Source organism: Anguilla anguilla, chromosome 10 (assembly GCF_013347855.1).
Source record: "Anguilla anguilla isolate fAngAng1 chromosome 10, fAngAng1.pri, whole genome shotgun sequence".
Classification (NCBI taxonomy): Eukaryota; Metazoa; Chordata; class Actinopteri; order Anguilliformes; family Anguillidae; genus Anguilla; species Anguilla anguilla.
Genome location: NC_049210.1, coordinates 22,671,061 through 22,683,470, shown reverse-complemented (window position 1 = coordinate 22,683,470; position 12,410 = coordinate 22,671,061). Strand labels below are relative to the sequence as shown.

The 12,410-nt window shown below is 38.9% G+C and overlaps 1 protein-coding gene and 1 long non-coding RNA gene across 7 annotated transcripts in view; one reads left to right on the top strand and one right to left on the bottom strand.

The window, feature by feature from the left end:
• LOC118206226 (astrotactin-2-like) overlaps positions 1–12,410 on the bottom strand; it is a 466,985-nt gene that overhangs the window by 257,064 nt on the left and 197,511 nt on the right. For all 6 annotated transcript variants that reach the window (XM_035378599.1, XM_035378597.1, XM_035378598.1 and 3 more), the window contains one exon: positions 5,246–5,350. In XM_035378599.1, the coding sequence (XP_035234490.1) occupies positions 5,246–5,350 (105 nt within the window). The remainder of the gene's footprint in view (positions 1–5,245; positions 5,351–12,410) is intronic.
• LOC118206227 lies at positions 3,113–5,061 on the top strand. Its single transcript, XR_004761158.1, has 4 exons — positions 3,113–3,140; positions 3,762–3,948; positions 4,111–4,407; positions 4,929–5,061. It is a non-coding gene; the product is annotated as an uncharacterized LOC118206227 (long non-coding RNA).

Genomic DNA, 12,410 nt, shown 5'->3' with positions numbered 1-12,410 from the left:
GGCGACAGTGCTACCCACTGCACCACCGCCCGAGCCTAAAACCCAGATGGGGAATCCCAATTTGTGGTATGAATCGAATATAGAATATAGAATAAAACATAATTAAAAAAAAAAAGAAAATTGTGAGGTCCTTGCAATGTTTGTGAGTTTAGACATGGCCAAAGATAAAGTAGAGAGCCACCACTGGATAATTCAACAAGATGTAAGCGCAGGTAACTGAGCAGATGGATTTATACCTCTGTGGATTCAGACTTTCTGATGAAGCATCGCTGTGTCTTCCTTTCTCTCTCTATCTCTGTCTCTTTCTCTGCTCCGCTGCCTTTAGGGAACAAAACGTCACCTCTGATAGAGGTCATTCCACAACTTCGGCAGCATGTGCCCATCAACAGCAGGAAATAGGACAGAAAGCACCAAACAGACAAACAGAATTCTTAAATCTTCACAAAAGTGCACAAGGCCGACTCTGTAAAAGCACTGTCCTCTATGATTGCTTTGTGGGAGAAATTCAGGGTGCTTTTTTCTACAGTGAGAAAAGTGTTCACTCAGTGTAAAGGTATTAGGAATAAAAAAAATGAAAGAAATTTCAACTAGGCAATTACAGAAACTACTGAAGTGTAAAACTCATTGAAGAAATGTCCAATCATGGACATTTGTGGAAAGTAAAGCACGGGTGATAACTAATATAATGATATATGATAATTGTGCAGATTTGACTGCCTTCACATACTGATTTTTTACTGGTGAGTTTAATAACAGACAGACAGCCCCACAAGGCTTTAATTGCAGGTCAGGTTCTTTGTTTGAGAGCTTAGGTCTAGAAGGACCATGTGAGCCTAGAGAGTGAATTAAAAAGATGACAGGATGATATACGGTATTCAGGCAATTCATTTTGCCTCAATTTGTGCAATTTGCAAAAGTTGAATTTAGCTCTCTGTGGTGAAGTGTACAATAATTATATAAATTGATTGTGATTATATAACACATATGCACACATACACACACACACACACACACACACTAACACATGAGTGAACCTCAGGTTTTGCTATTAACTACCAGGATAATTATTTTTATTTTTTATTATTGACATAATGAAGTGGATTGGATGACAAAAACATGTTGCAGTGAAAATCATTTTAATTGAATGCCTCTATACTGTATGTTTCAGCATAGTAAACAATACCTGTATAGTCCTTGAGATTAAGAGACTCATGTCCCCTACAGGGGACAAAAATGAATTTTCATGTCTTAGGAAAGGATTTATAGACATTGCAGGGGCCCACTTCATTAATTACAACCCGACATATTCAACCTTCAGCCTTCAGTGTGAAATTTTAACTTCACATCTAGGTCTTGCTATGAAAACATGTTCAGCAAGTGCCAACTTATTCAGTGCGGTCATATTTCTTTACAACATTACAGTCGAAAATAGATTTTTTATGAGCACAGAATAAACCCTAAAATAAAGGGAAAAAGACATACTGTATTTTAGCCTACTCTGTCCTGAGAATACATTATAAATGACAGCAGTAGTCCACTCCAAAAGATATCCATTCGACCTCCTTCAATTACATTTTTCCTTAAGATTAATAACCCTCAAGAGAAAGAGTGTTTGCTCAGAATACATTTGTAGGCAACACATGGGCAGGCATAAATCCATAGAAAAAACCTTGACAACTACCATGCCAGTTTAATAATTTATTTTACATCTGCCAGGCTCTTGACATATTACCTCATTGGTTTGACCATGGGTTGCTACAAGATGAATATCATAGGTAGATTTCCCTCTGATCAAGAGGCACACAATATGGCCCCTATTTTAGATTGTACTGATTGGCACCACTTTCTGCCATCACTACAAAAATAATTTGTTCTTTTTCCATGTAATAAATATCCATTAATCTGCAATATGCGTGATAGAAAATAGATTTTAGATTGAACCACAAAATTTTGAACATGCTATGTAAAACATAATAAATAGCGTTTTAATTCAAACTCATCACATTTTTTTCAAGTGTTCTCAGGAAAATCCAATCAAGGAAACCAGATTTTAAGGAGCAGCTACTCATCAAAAAGCCTTCCTGTGTTAGAGAAACCATTTGTTGTCTTCCATCTAGTATCTCTGAACATCTACGTTTTAATCAAACAAAAGGCACAACAAATCATGAAATACACTTCTCGTTGATCAAAACTCACGGCTACCTCTATCTATCTCTGATTTCCCTGTGCTCCCAAAAGCACACACATTGCCATTACCAAATACTGAGCACATCTTGCAGTCATTAGGATACTAACACACTCACTCAGCACTTCGTACACATGGGAAATAACAGCATTTTTTTATTTATCTCCAACCCTATCTTCTTCTAATTTTGAATACAAAATTATGCTTTGTGCTCTCTGCTGTAACTTTCTCTGCCAATTTGGGAGTGCAGTGAAAAGCATACGGTCCCCTCAGAAACATCTTCGTTCTCCTATTTCATATTTTAGTTTGTCTTTAAAGATCAATGTCAATGCAACATGTCACAACATTATACCTTATATTTAGCACTGTTTTTCAGGCTAGTCTGAAGTTTAAGCACCAGGTAGGCCATCCTGAGTGGGTAGGTCAATCTGTCAGAGCACCGTCATTTGCTGCAGCCCAACCACATACAGCAACTGTATCCTTAGCGAGATGAATTACCACCAAAGTGAGAATTAATTTAGAAAATGGTGGAGATAGAAACTGTAATCAGTAAATCACTGTTGGTAGATTTCATTTCACTGATATCACCTGAATCAAGCACATTCACCGATATATTATTATTATTATTATTATTATTATTATTATTATATATGACAACATATCCTGGAGTGTATGCACCCTGTCATGGTTCTGTGTTTTCCTGTCTGTGTTTCCCTTGTTGGGCCGCCAGATGGCGGCACTTCTGTTTTGTGTCCTGCTCCCCCCTGTTAATTGTATTATTGTTGTCTTGTTATTCTATCATTGTTCCCACCTGTGTCTTGTTATCCCCTCTTTTTCTGGGTTGATTGTTTTTTGAGTTCACCTGTGTCTTGTTACCCCCTGTCTATTTAAGTTCTTTGTTCCCTTGACTCGGGTGCTGGTTCCTTGTGTTTGTTCCCGACTTGTGTTTCAGACCGTATGTACCTGCCTGTGTTTTTGACCTGTTTGTGTTTGTTTGACTTGCATGTATCTGCCTGCCTGTGTTTGTTTCCTACTTGTGTTTGATCTGTTTGACTGTACCTGCCCTTGTACTCTGCCTGCCTGTGTTTTTGAGTTCCTGTTTTCTGTTTTATTAGATATTTTGAGTTTGTGTTTTTGCTCATCGTGGCCTTTTCTGTTCCCTGCTTGTTTGCCTGTCGTGTAAGTAAAGTGTTAATTTTCCCTTTGTTTTTTTTTTTTTTTTTTTTCCCCTCTGCGTTTGGGTCCCCCCTACCCGTTACGTGACAGCACCCTAGCTTTTTGGCTGCAGTTTTTTTTTCTATATTCTGTTTAAAAAGAATTATATTCTTGTGCTGTACAACAGCGAAACCTCAGTTGTTAAAAGCTTCAGACCAATCTATAACAATCTCCTACTGCTGAAACTGCTTATGTACGTATTTTCTTAATTTATTAGAAAGCGACGACACACAGATTCCATAGAATGAAAGTTTGGAATGCACTGGCTAGTTTTCATCTGGCTTATTAAGAATACATTATCTTATCCTATTCTGCCCTCTGCCACTGACGCACCTTCTCTTTCTATTTAAATAACAATCAGCTGTATTCAGGCTTTTGAGGAAGATGGCACACTGGGACTGAAGAAAGAAAAACAGCTTTCTGTCAATGACGCAGCACGCAGATATGCAGTATAGAATGTCAGTTACACAACCTGGCAATGGTTTCCACGGCTGCGGAGCAGCTAAAGCTCTGCTTTAACCCAGAGATGGAAAATCCAGGTTCAGAAAGTAAGTCCTCCCCAAACCTAATTTTATTCCATTCACCTAGATTTGCTAATTAGCACAATTCTTCAGCGAGGAGGTGGAACTAATTAGAGCAATCACATGGCTGAGTTAGTGAGTAGAAGAAACACATAACAGGACTTACTTTCTGACCCCTGGAATTTACAGATTTGGTTTAGCCATGTCCCTCCATGGTCCGGAGCCAAACTCTGACCGCGCCCAATGCTGACTGGCCAGCGGCCCTGCAGAGTAGCATTGGACCGATTGGGCTGCTGTAGTTCGTCTGCACCAGCTGCACATGAAGCTAACTCCTTCAACGCAGCAATTACGCCACGGCTCAGCCAGTGCAGTGTGGAGTGACAGGAAGAGAAGGATCACAATGCTTCAGAAAAGAGCTGCTTGTCTGTTCTGTCCAGATGGAGGATGCTACCACAAATAAATGCTTCCAGTGTGAATTTGAGTAATGTGAGTTTTCCAGCTAACTGTGGCACTTCACAATTCCAAGCCAAGCGTTGTCTTTCTGTCTGACCCTGGGCCTCAGAGAGGAAAGAGGTTTTATTCATTCTGTAAACCAGCATGTTACTGTGTGTGTGTGAGTTTTGGGGACATGCACAGCCAAGGTAGCTATCGCCTTGAAAAAGTTGAAACGTGCGCCGCCTGCAGCATTTTGATTCACGCTAGCAAGCTTTGGCGATAATGAAGATTTGTCAGACATAATACCATAAAGCAAACGTGTGCCTTTATTACACATGAAGGAAAGAAGCTATTTGTCTTGCTAGATTAAATTCAGAGAATATCACTTCGATCACACCACAGAAAGTTATTCATTTTTGTGACGGGTTTCACTCTGAATCCACAAGTGGTTGCTAGCTTATTGGGGCACCAGAGAAAGCTCAGGGGAAAGTACCTGGATGTCTATCGTCCTCCACTGCTACTCTTTACAATGAACATGAGCTGACATCTGTCCATTTTCCCCTTTTAATCAGTGGAACACATGCAGCCAGGGAAAGGTGAAGCAAGACACATGGGACTACTGAACTTTTCACCGAGGAGCAGAACATCCTGAGCATGCTGCTAGGACAGACTGCACTCCGATCAACTCAATTCTAGTTGTTCTTTCTTTGAGTGAGGCGAGCTGTGTGTGCATGTTTGTGGGTGGGTGAGGGTGGGGAGGTGTATCCCATCTTTTTATCTTCTCTATTTTTGATAATGATTAAAAAAAAACATTATCTAGGAGGACATTTTGTGAGTAACGGGTCAAAAGGGCAGGGGTTAATTTCCCCCCATGCCGGGTGAGTTTTACCTTTGCTGCGACGGCGCCCCCTGTGTTGTTCTGTGTAGAACTTCAGCTGTGTCTCATCGTCTGCCTCTGAGCCTGAATCTCCCGGGTGCCCATACACCCCGCCACCTGGAGGGAAAGAGAAAAAGACAAGCACACCATGGCCATCAAACTGACAAACCACAACATGACCATAAGAGGAAACCTGGACAGGCTCACATCATATAAGCTGTGATCACATAAATAGTCAAACACAACATGACCACAAGGGAAACCTAGTCCAGCTTGTATCATAATAGCTATGACTATACAGATGGTCAAACTGCAACATGGCTATAAGGGAGGTTTGCACATACTAACATAACATGCACCATGACTGCCAAATCATGTAACAACCATACAACCACATATTGCCTGTAGTGTTTGAGTAGTTAGGTTTACACCTGAATGGATGCAGATTCAAATCAGTGGTGTAACATTGCTGTAGTGCCCATAATGTAGTGCCCATAATAATCCAGGGAAGTTATGTAGCAAAGTAACCCCCTACTTGTTTTCATGGCAAACAGCTGTACATAGCATGACTTAAAAAGAGTAATTTAAAGTGCACATATCATCAATTTAGACTGTTGCATATAGGCTAAATAAATTCATGTGAAATAGTTACGTTGTTTCAAATGGACAATGACAATGCTCCACTAGAACGTGTAGTTGAAACCACTGGCATCGCAAGAGGGTTTGTGGGAAATCAGGAAATATATTTATTTTAAACCTTTGTTACTAATGTCTTTCAATTTAGTATGGAAACTTGTGTTGGCTTTGTGGCAACAAACCGTTATGCACTACAAAAATGAATAAAATGACTGTAGCCAAGTCAAGTCTATGCTGCACACAAATATTTACCTATAGGACGAGATCAAAGACATTCATTTAGCACTTGAGGTGGAATTAATTGATGCTGGAAAATAAAACACCGCCACCACCATATGTGCTTTCATTCTTTAACAGTTATGGGTCAACCTTTTTCTTCAGAGCACAAACAGTCAGGATCATCAATAACTTGGATTCAAAAAGATGTGTGCCTGTTAGGTGTCACATACATACTGTACATGCACGTGCAAATGCACGCACGTGTGCATACACACATGCTTCAAAGGAATTTTCAGAGCTGAAAATGAAAATCAGGCTCCACGCCGCATCACAAAATAGTTCCTGATGTACTGTGTGCTCTGATGAAGTGCTAACTGAGATAGCTCCATGCACCGCAGGGAACATTCAGACACCAGTCACAGGAGCACTCAATCTCAATAGAAGAACCAGCTGCTCCACCAATGGATGTCAGGGAAGATTTGTGAAGACCAGTCACGAATCACAACACACGAGTACTTCTAATTACTCCGGATGCTAACAACCTACTGGAATTTTGGGTGAAAATGATTATATATATTATTATATTATTATAAACACTTGTGTGTTGACATGTTGCACTATTTTTAAACATCAAATACAAATGGAAAAGTGCAGTGAATAGGCTGTGCAGTGCAATGAAAAAGTATTTGCCTCCTTTCTGATTTCCTCTATTACTACTACACAACATTTGTCACACTGAATGCTTTTAGGCAATACAATACAATAGAAATTGAGTAAATACAAAACACATTTTTTATTATTGAATTTAATGAAAAAAGTTATCATATGTGCATACTACTGATGTGAAAAAGTACTCCCCCCTTAGTTCAATGTCAATAAACCAATTAAACAAAATTAACTGATAATTAGATTCAGCTGATTGCACACAGCCAGGTTTCATTGCAGCAAGCAATATCAAATCTAAATCCCACTCATAAACCGTGTTTCCACCGCAGGAACTTTACCCCGGAACTAGGAACCTTTTGAGGAACTCAGTGCGTTTCCACCGCAGGAACTAGGGTCTAAACTTAGTTCCGGGGGCTTTATTTTACCCCCAAAAAAGTTCCTGCTCGGGGGGTAGTACTTTCCGAAAGTACAGGCACCTTTTGGGTGGAGCTTGCAGCGCTGAACATTTCTGATTGGTCGAGTACTCGCAGCATTTTTTTGTGTTTATTTTCAACCGCCATGTTTGAAAATATGCAGCCGCAAAACAATTTATTTTCATAATAACTTCAAATCAAACTTGTATGTTATGCGGCGCAGTAGCCTAGTTTTGGTTATAGCCTGCCAACGTCTTGGAATTATAACGTGTGCTCTTCTGTTCTTTTCTTGCTTTAGTATTCGTTTTATGAAATGCTAAGCATTCGTGCTGGGACAGCATATTACGTACCAAAACATTCAAATGGATTAATTCGGTTGCTGAATATTTTCTTCCAGATTTTCTTTGTTAGCCCGTTGTAATTGACTCAAAACGTTTGATACAGTTATGTGAGGTATGCGGTAGTTCTGCGTAATTCACATTGGTGATACAGTAAAAGCAAACTGGAAATCACCTTCCGCACTTTTTGTCAGGGTAATATAACAGGTTAATTCTAGTAATCGTCCCTTTAGCTTTTTCAGACTGCCATAATTTTACTCTGCCATTCTTCAATTCCACAAAAAGACCAGGAAGACTATGGACTAATTTATGGTGCATGGTTCGCATCTGGAGGGCACACTTCGCTGCTCGGCTAGCAGTAACTTCGAAGGAAAGCAAACGGTGGCTGTACCACTACTAATTTAAATTTTCACGCAAGTCCGAGTTTTCGTTCTATTCTTGTCATTTTGCGATTAGCCTATATGGAATTGACGATGAGAAAGTAATCAAACAGCAAATTGTTTACAACGTGTGCATGTTTTCTGCTGTTGTTGCCAGTTATACATATAAATGTGAATGCATTCTGTCGCTTCGGATGTCAAGACATGAAAGCGAATGTTCGCATAAAAACATAATGAATGTGTTTGAGAGGATATATAAAACAGTTACAATCTGACTATTGGCCTGTTATATCCTATTTGTTGCATAACAACGGTCCAAGTTCAACTACCAACGACAGTTTTGCTTGACAACGGTAAAATATGCCAAAACGGCTGCAGAAGAATATTTCATTTCCAGGTGTTTAAATCGATAAAAAAAAATAAATACAAAAATTACCATATATAATCATCGTTGGTAACCCGTTGTACATAAGTGGAATAAACCCCTCCGGTCTGTCCCGCTTATTAGAAAATAATGTAGGCTACTTCGGTGGTAGTATGGGGTTACAGAAGAAATCATAGGACAGATGGACCGACGACAACGTCGCTTTTTCATACGTCAGTGGGCTAATTTGCCTAATCTTCGCGGGACTTTAGACCGCGGTGGAAACGCAGACAACCATGGGCTGAAGGAACCTTTTAGTTCCTTGAAAAGTAGTTCCTGGGACTAAAAGTTCCGGGTACTTTTGGTGGAAACGCGGCTATAGTGAACCTGACCATACTGTAAGAGTGAAGTATTGTAGTCACCGTAAAGTTTGTACAAGCACAATCAAATGTATGCCACGATCAAAGGAAATTCCATAAAAGATGAGAAAATTTAATTTTAAGGGGGCAATTATAGATGTTTGATTACTATTTTCATTAAATAAATGAAATAATTTTTAAAATATGTGTTTTGTGTACACACTTAATATAATATTAATATTACATTTTGTCTAAATATTTGAAAGATTCAGTTTGACAAATATGAAATAGAGGAAATCAGGGATGGGGCACCTACCCTTCCACAGCACTGTACATATGACACATTAATGCATTTATTTTCTTCATTGAAATACTGTAAGAGTGCAAAGCATTGACATTGACCTGGTTGGCATAGTTCATAACTCATTGCCTGGTTGGGACAGTCCATAATACACTGCCTGGTTGGTACGGTTTGTAACACACAGCCTGGTTGGTACAGTCCATAATACACTGCCTGGTTGGCACAGTTTGTAACACACAGCCTGGTTGGTACAGTCCATAATACACTGCCTGGTTGGTACAGTTTGTAACACACAGCCTTTTTGGTATAGTTTGTAAACCACAACCTGGTTGGTACAGTACATAACCTATTGCCTGGTTGGTACAGTCCATTACACACAGCCTGGTTGGTACAGTCCATAATACACAGTTTGTAACACACAGCCTGGTTGGTACAGTTTGTAACACACCCCCTGGTTGATACAGTACATAACTTATTGCCTGGTTGGTACAGTCCATAATACACTGCCTGGTTGGTACAGTTTGTAACACACAGCCAGATTGGTACAGTACATAATACACTGCCTGGTTGGTACAGTTTGTAACACACAGCCTGGCTGGTACAGTTTGTAACACACAGCCTGGTTGGTACAGTCCATAATACACTGCCTGGTTGGTACAGTTTGTAACACACAGCCAGATTGGTACAGTACATAACTTATTGCCTGGTTGCTACAGTCCATTATACACAGTCTGGTTGGCACAGTACATAACTCATTGCCTGGTTGGTACAGTCCATTACACACAGCCTGGTTGGTACAGTCCATAATACACTGCCTGGTTTGTACAGTTTGTAACACACAGCCTGGTTGCTACAGCACATAACTCATTGCCTGGTTGGTACAGTCCATTACACACAGTCTGGTTGGTACAGTCCATTACACACAGCCTGGTTGGTACAGTCCATAATACACTGCCTGGTTGGTACAGTTTGTAACACACAGCCTGGATGGTACAGTCCATAACCTACAGCCTGGTTAGAATAGTCAGTAAAACATTGCCTGGCCGGATCAATCCATAACACACAGACTGGTTTGTATAATACATAACACACTGCCCGACACAGTCTATAATGCTCATTCAGTCAAGCCACCTTAACAGACGATGGCATGCTCAATTCCCACTTTCTTGTCTCCAGCCACATGTCTACTTGCCCAGCAATCTTCCTGTTGACGCTCCCAAGCTTCTGATGAACAATGTGCCACCACATCGTCCGGTCTTAAGCCAAAGTTTCCCATTTTTCAGGTAACCCAGAGACCTTAATGTGTCATCTCAATACATCAGTGTATCTCAGAAGGGGTCGCCCACGATTGCGCTTCCCCAACGTGAGTTCACTGTAGAGAACTGCCCCGAGGATGTGTTCCGCGTCCATGCGGAGTCTGTTGATACGGCGTTTGTACACGGTGTACGTCTCGGAAGAACAGAGCAGGGGATTCAGTACTACAGCATGATAGACTTTCATCTGTGAGTGCCTTATGTACACTAAATCAAGAACATTCAAGTCAGCTTTTATAAAAAGTTAAAAAGCCAGTCATAAAACTGGCCTTTTAAGATATATGAAGTTCATGAATAACGTGTTTAATTTACCCTTTGCCAGAGCTTGCCAAGAAGATGGCGGTCTCGTCTAAATGCGCACCCATAAAAAAACTTTCGCATCATATTACTTTTCATTACAGAAGGTTAAGGGTACTTACAGGGCCACAGAAAGAGCATGCTCACACTTGCACTTGTTAAAATGCAATAAAAGAGATTGGTTCTTATTTTCCAGTGAAGGCCGACAACTTTGGGAAAGATGCCCAGCGCGATGCATGTTAATAAGGTGGGCGGGGAGCCATGGGTTCGGGGGGATGGATGCCCAGACAATGTTTCTGACTGAATAATGAGGCTGATATGAGAGCCAGCTGTAAAACACAGGGCTGCCAGCTCCATGCTATGTGCACAAGTACATTACAAATACACACAGACAGATGCTTTAGTCTGTAGTATTTAGTGCTATTTTAGTCAACAGAATTTTTTTGATTGCACCTACATGTGAAATAAGATGACATGTCTATGTTTATTATAATAATAATAATAATAATAATAATAATAATAATAATAAAAATAATAATAATAATAATACGTGCCATTATTATAATAATCATGATCAACATCATCACTGTCATGGTCATGCAAGAGTGCTATTGAAAATATGATTTAAACATTTGAAACACTGCCATTCAATCTAATACTTGTTTTAGGATAATTTTTTTTTTAAATTTCATATGGTAATAATTTCCAGTGAAGGAAATAAATTACATGCATAGTAATACTAACTAAACCTCCTGGTGCAAAAACTAAGGCAATTAATCACATAAAACTATATTTTAAGTGGAATGTTTCCATTTGCTAAAAGACTAAACAGATCAGAGCTGAAATTGATCAGCCATAACGCTAGCATCAGCCGGCTCTCCATCAAGGTGTATCAGCACAGATCTTTAACAACTGCCACAGCTCTGTATATGTCTAGTGTACTTCAAACAACATGTACTCACCACTGGGCAGATTGCTTAAGATTCAAACCTTCTCTCAAAGAGACTTCATTTATACTCTTCAGATTAGTGACAACCATATAAATATTTTCACTGTGAAAAATTAAGACCGATGTCAATAGTGTTAAAGATAACATTCCCAAGATGATCATGATTGAATTTGAAATGGCCTGTACAGGGAATCGATAAATGTTCCAGTAATCGTTCATATTTAGTTTGTGCAGAACAAGACTTAATTCTCTTTTATATCCAGTTATTTACATGGTAAATGGCAACACATTATTAATTATTTAGATAAATTCAGCAGATAAAAGATAAGTTGGACAAATGCAATATATTATATATAAACATTACATTATAACATTCATTCTCCACAATGAGAATCAAAGTGACTACAATTGAGTGACTGTGTATGCACAATAGTTAGTATATATCATATCATATATCATTTCTTGATATATATATACACACACATATATATATATATATATATATATATATATACATACATACATATACATTGAACCGTGATATATATACATCTTTCTTGATATATATATATATATATATATATATATATATATATACATTAAACCATGATATATATACATCTTTCTTGATATACAGTACTGTGCAAAAGTCTTAGGCACCCTAGTTTTTTAAACATAATATATAATATATATTTGGTCTTAGATGTTTATTTTTTGTTTTCTGCATTAGTGTGTCAGTAGAAAAGAACTAATTTCCAAACATGAATTTTCCAAAAAATGAAATTTTACAGATACATTTTTGGATTACGTTACATTACATTACATTACAGGCATTTGGCAGACGCTCTTATCCAGAGCGACGTATAACAAAGTGTATAACCATAACCAGGAACAAGTATGACGAAAACCCTAGAGAGAAGTACCGGTCTAAGTGCAGGGAAC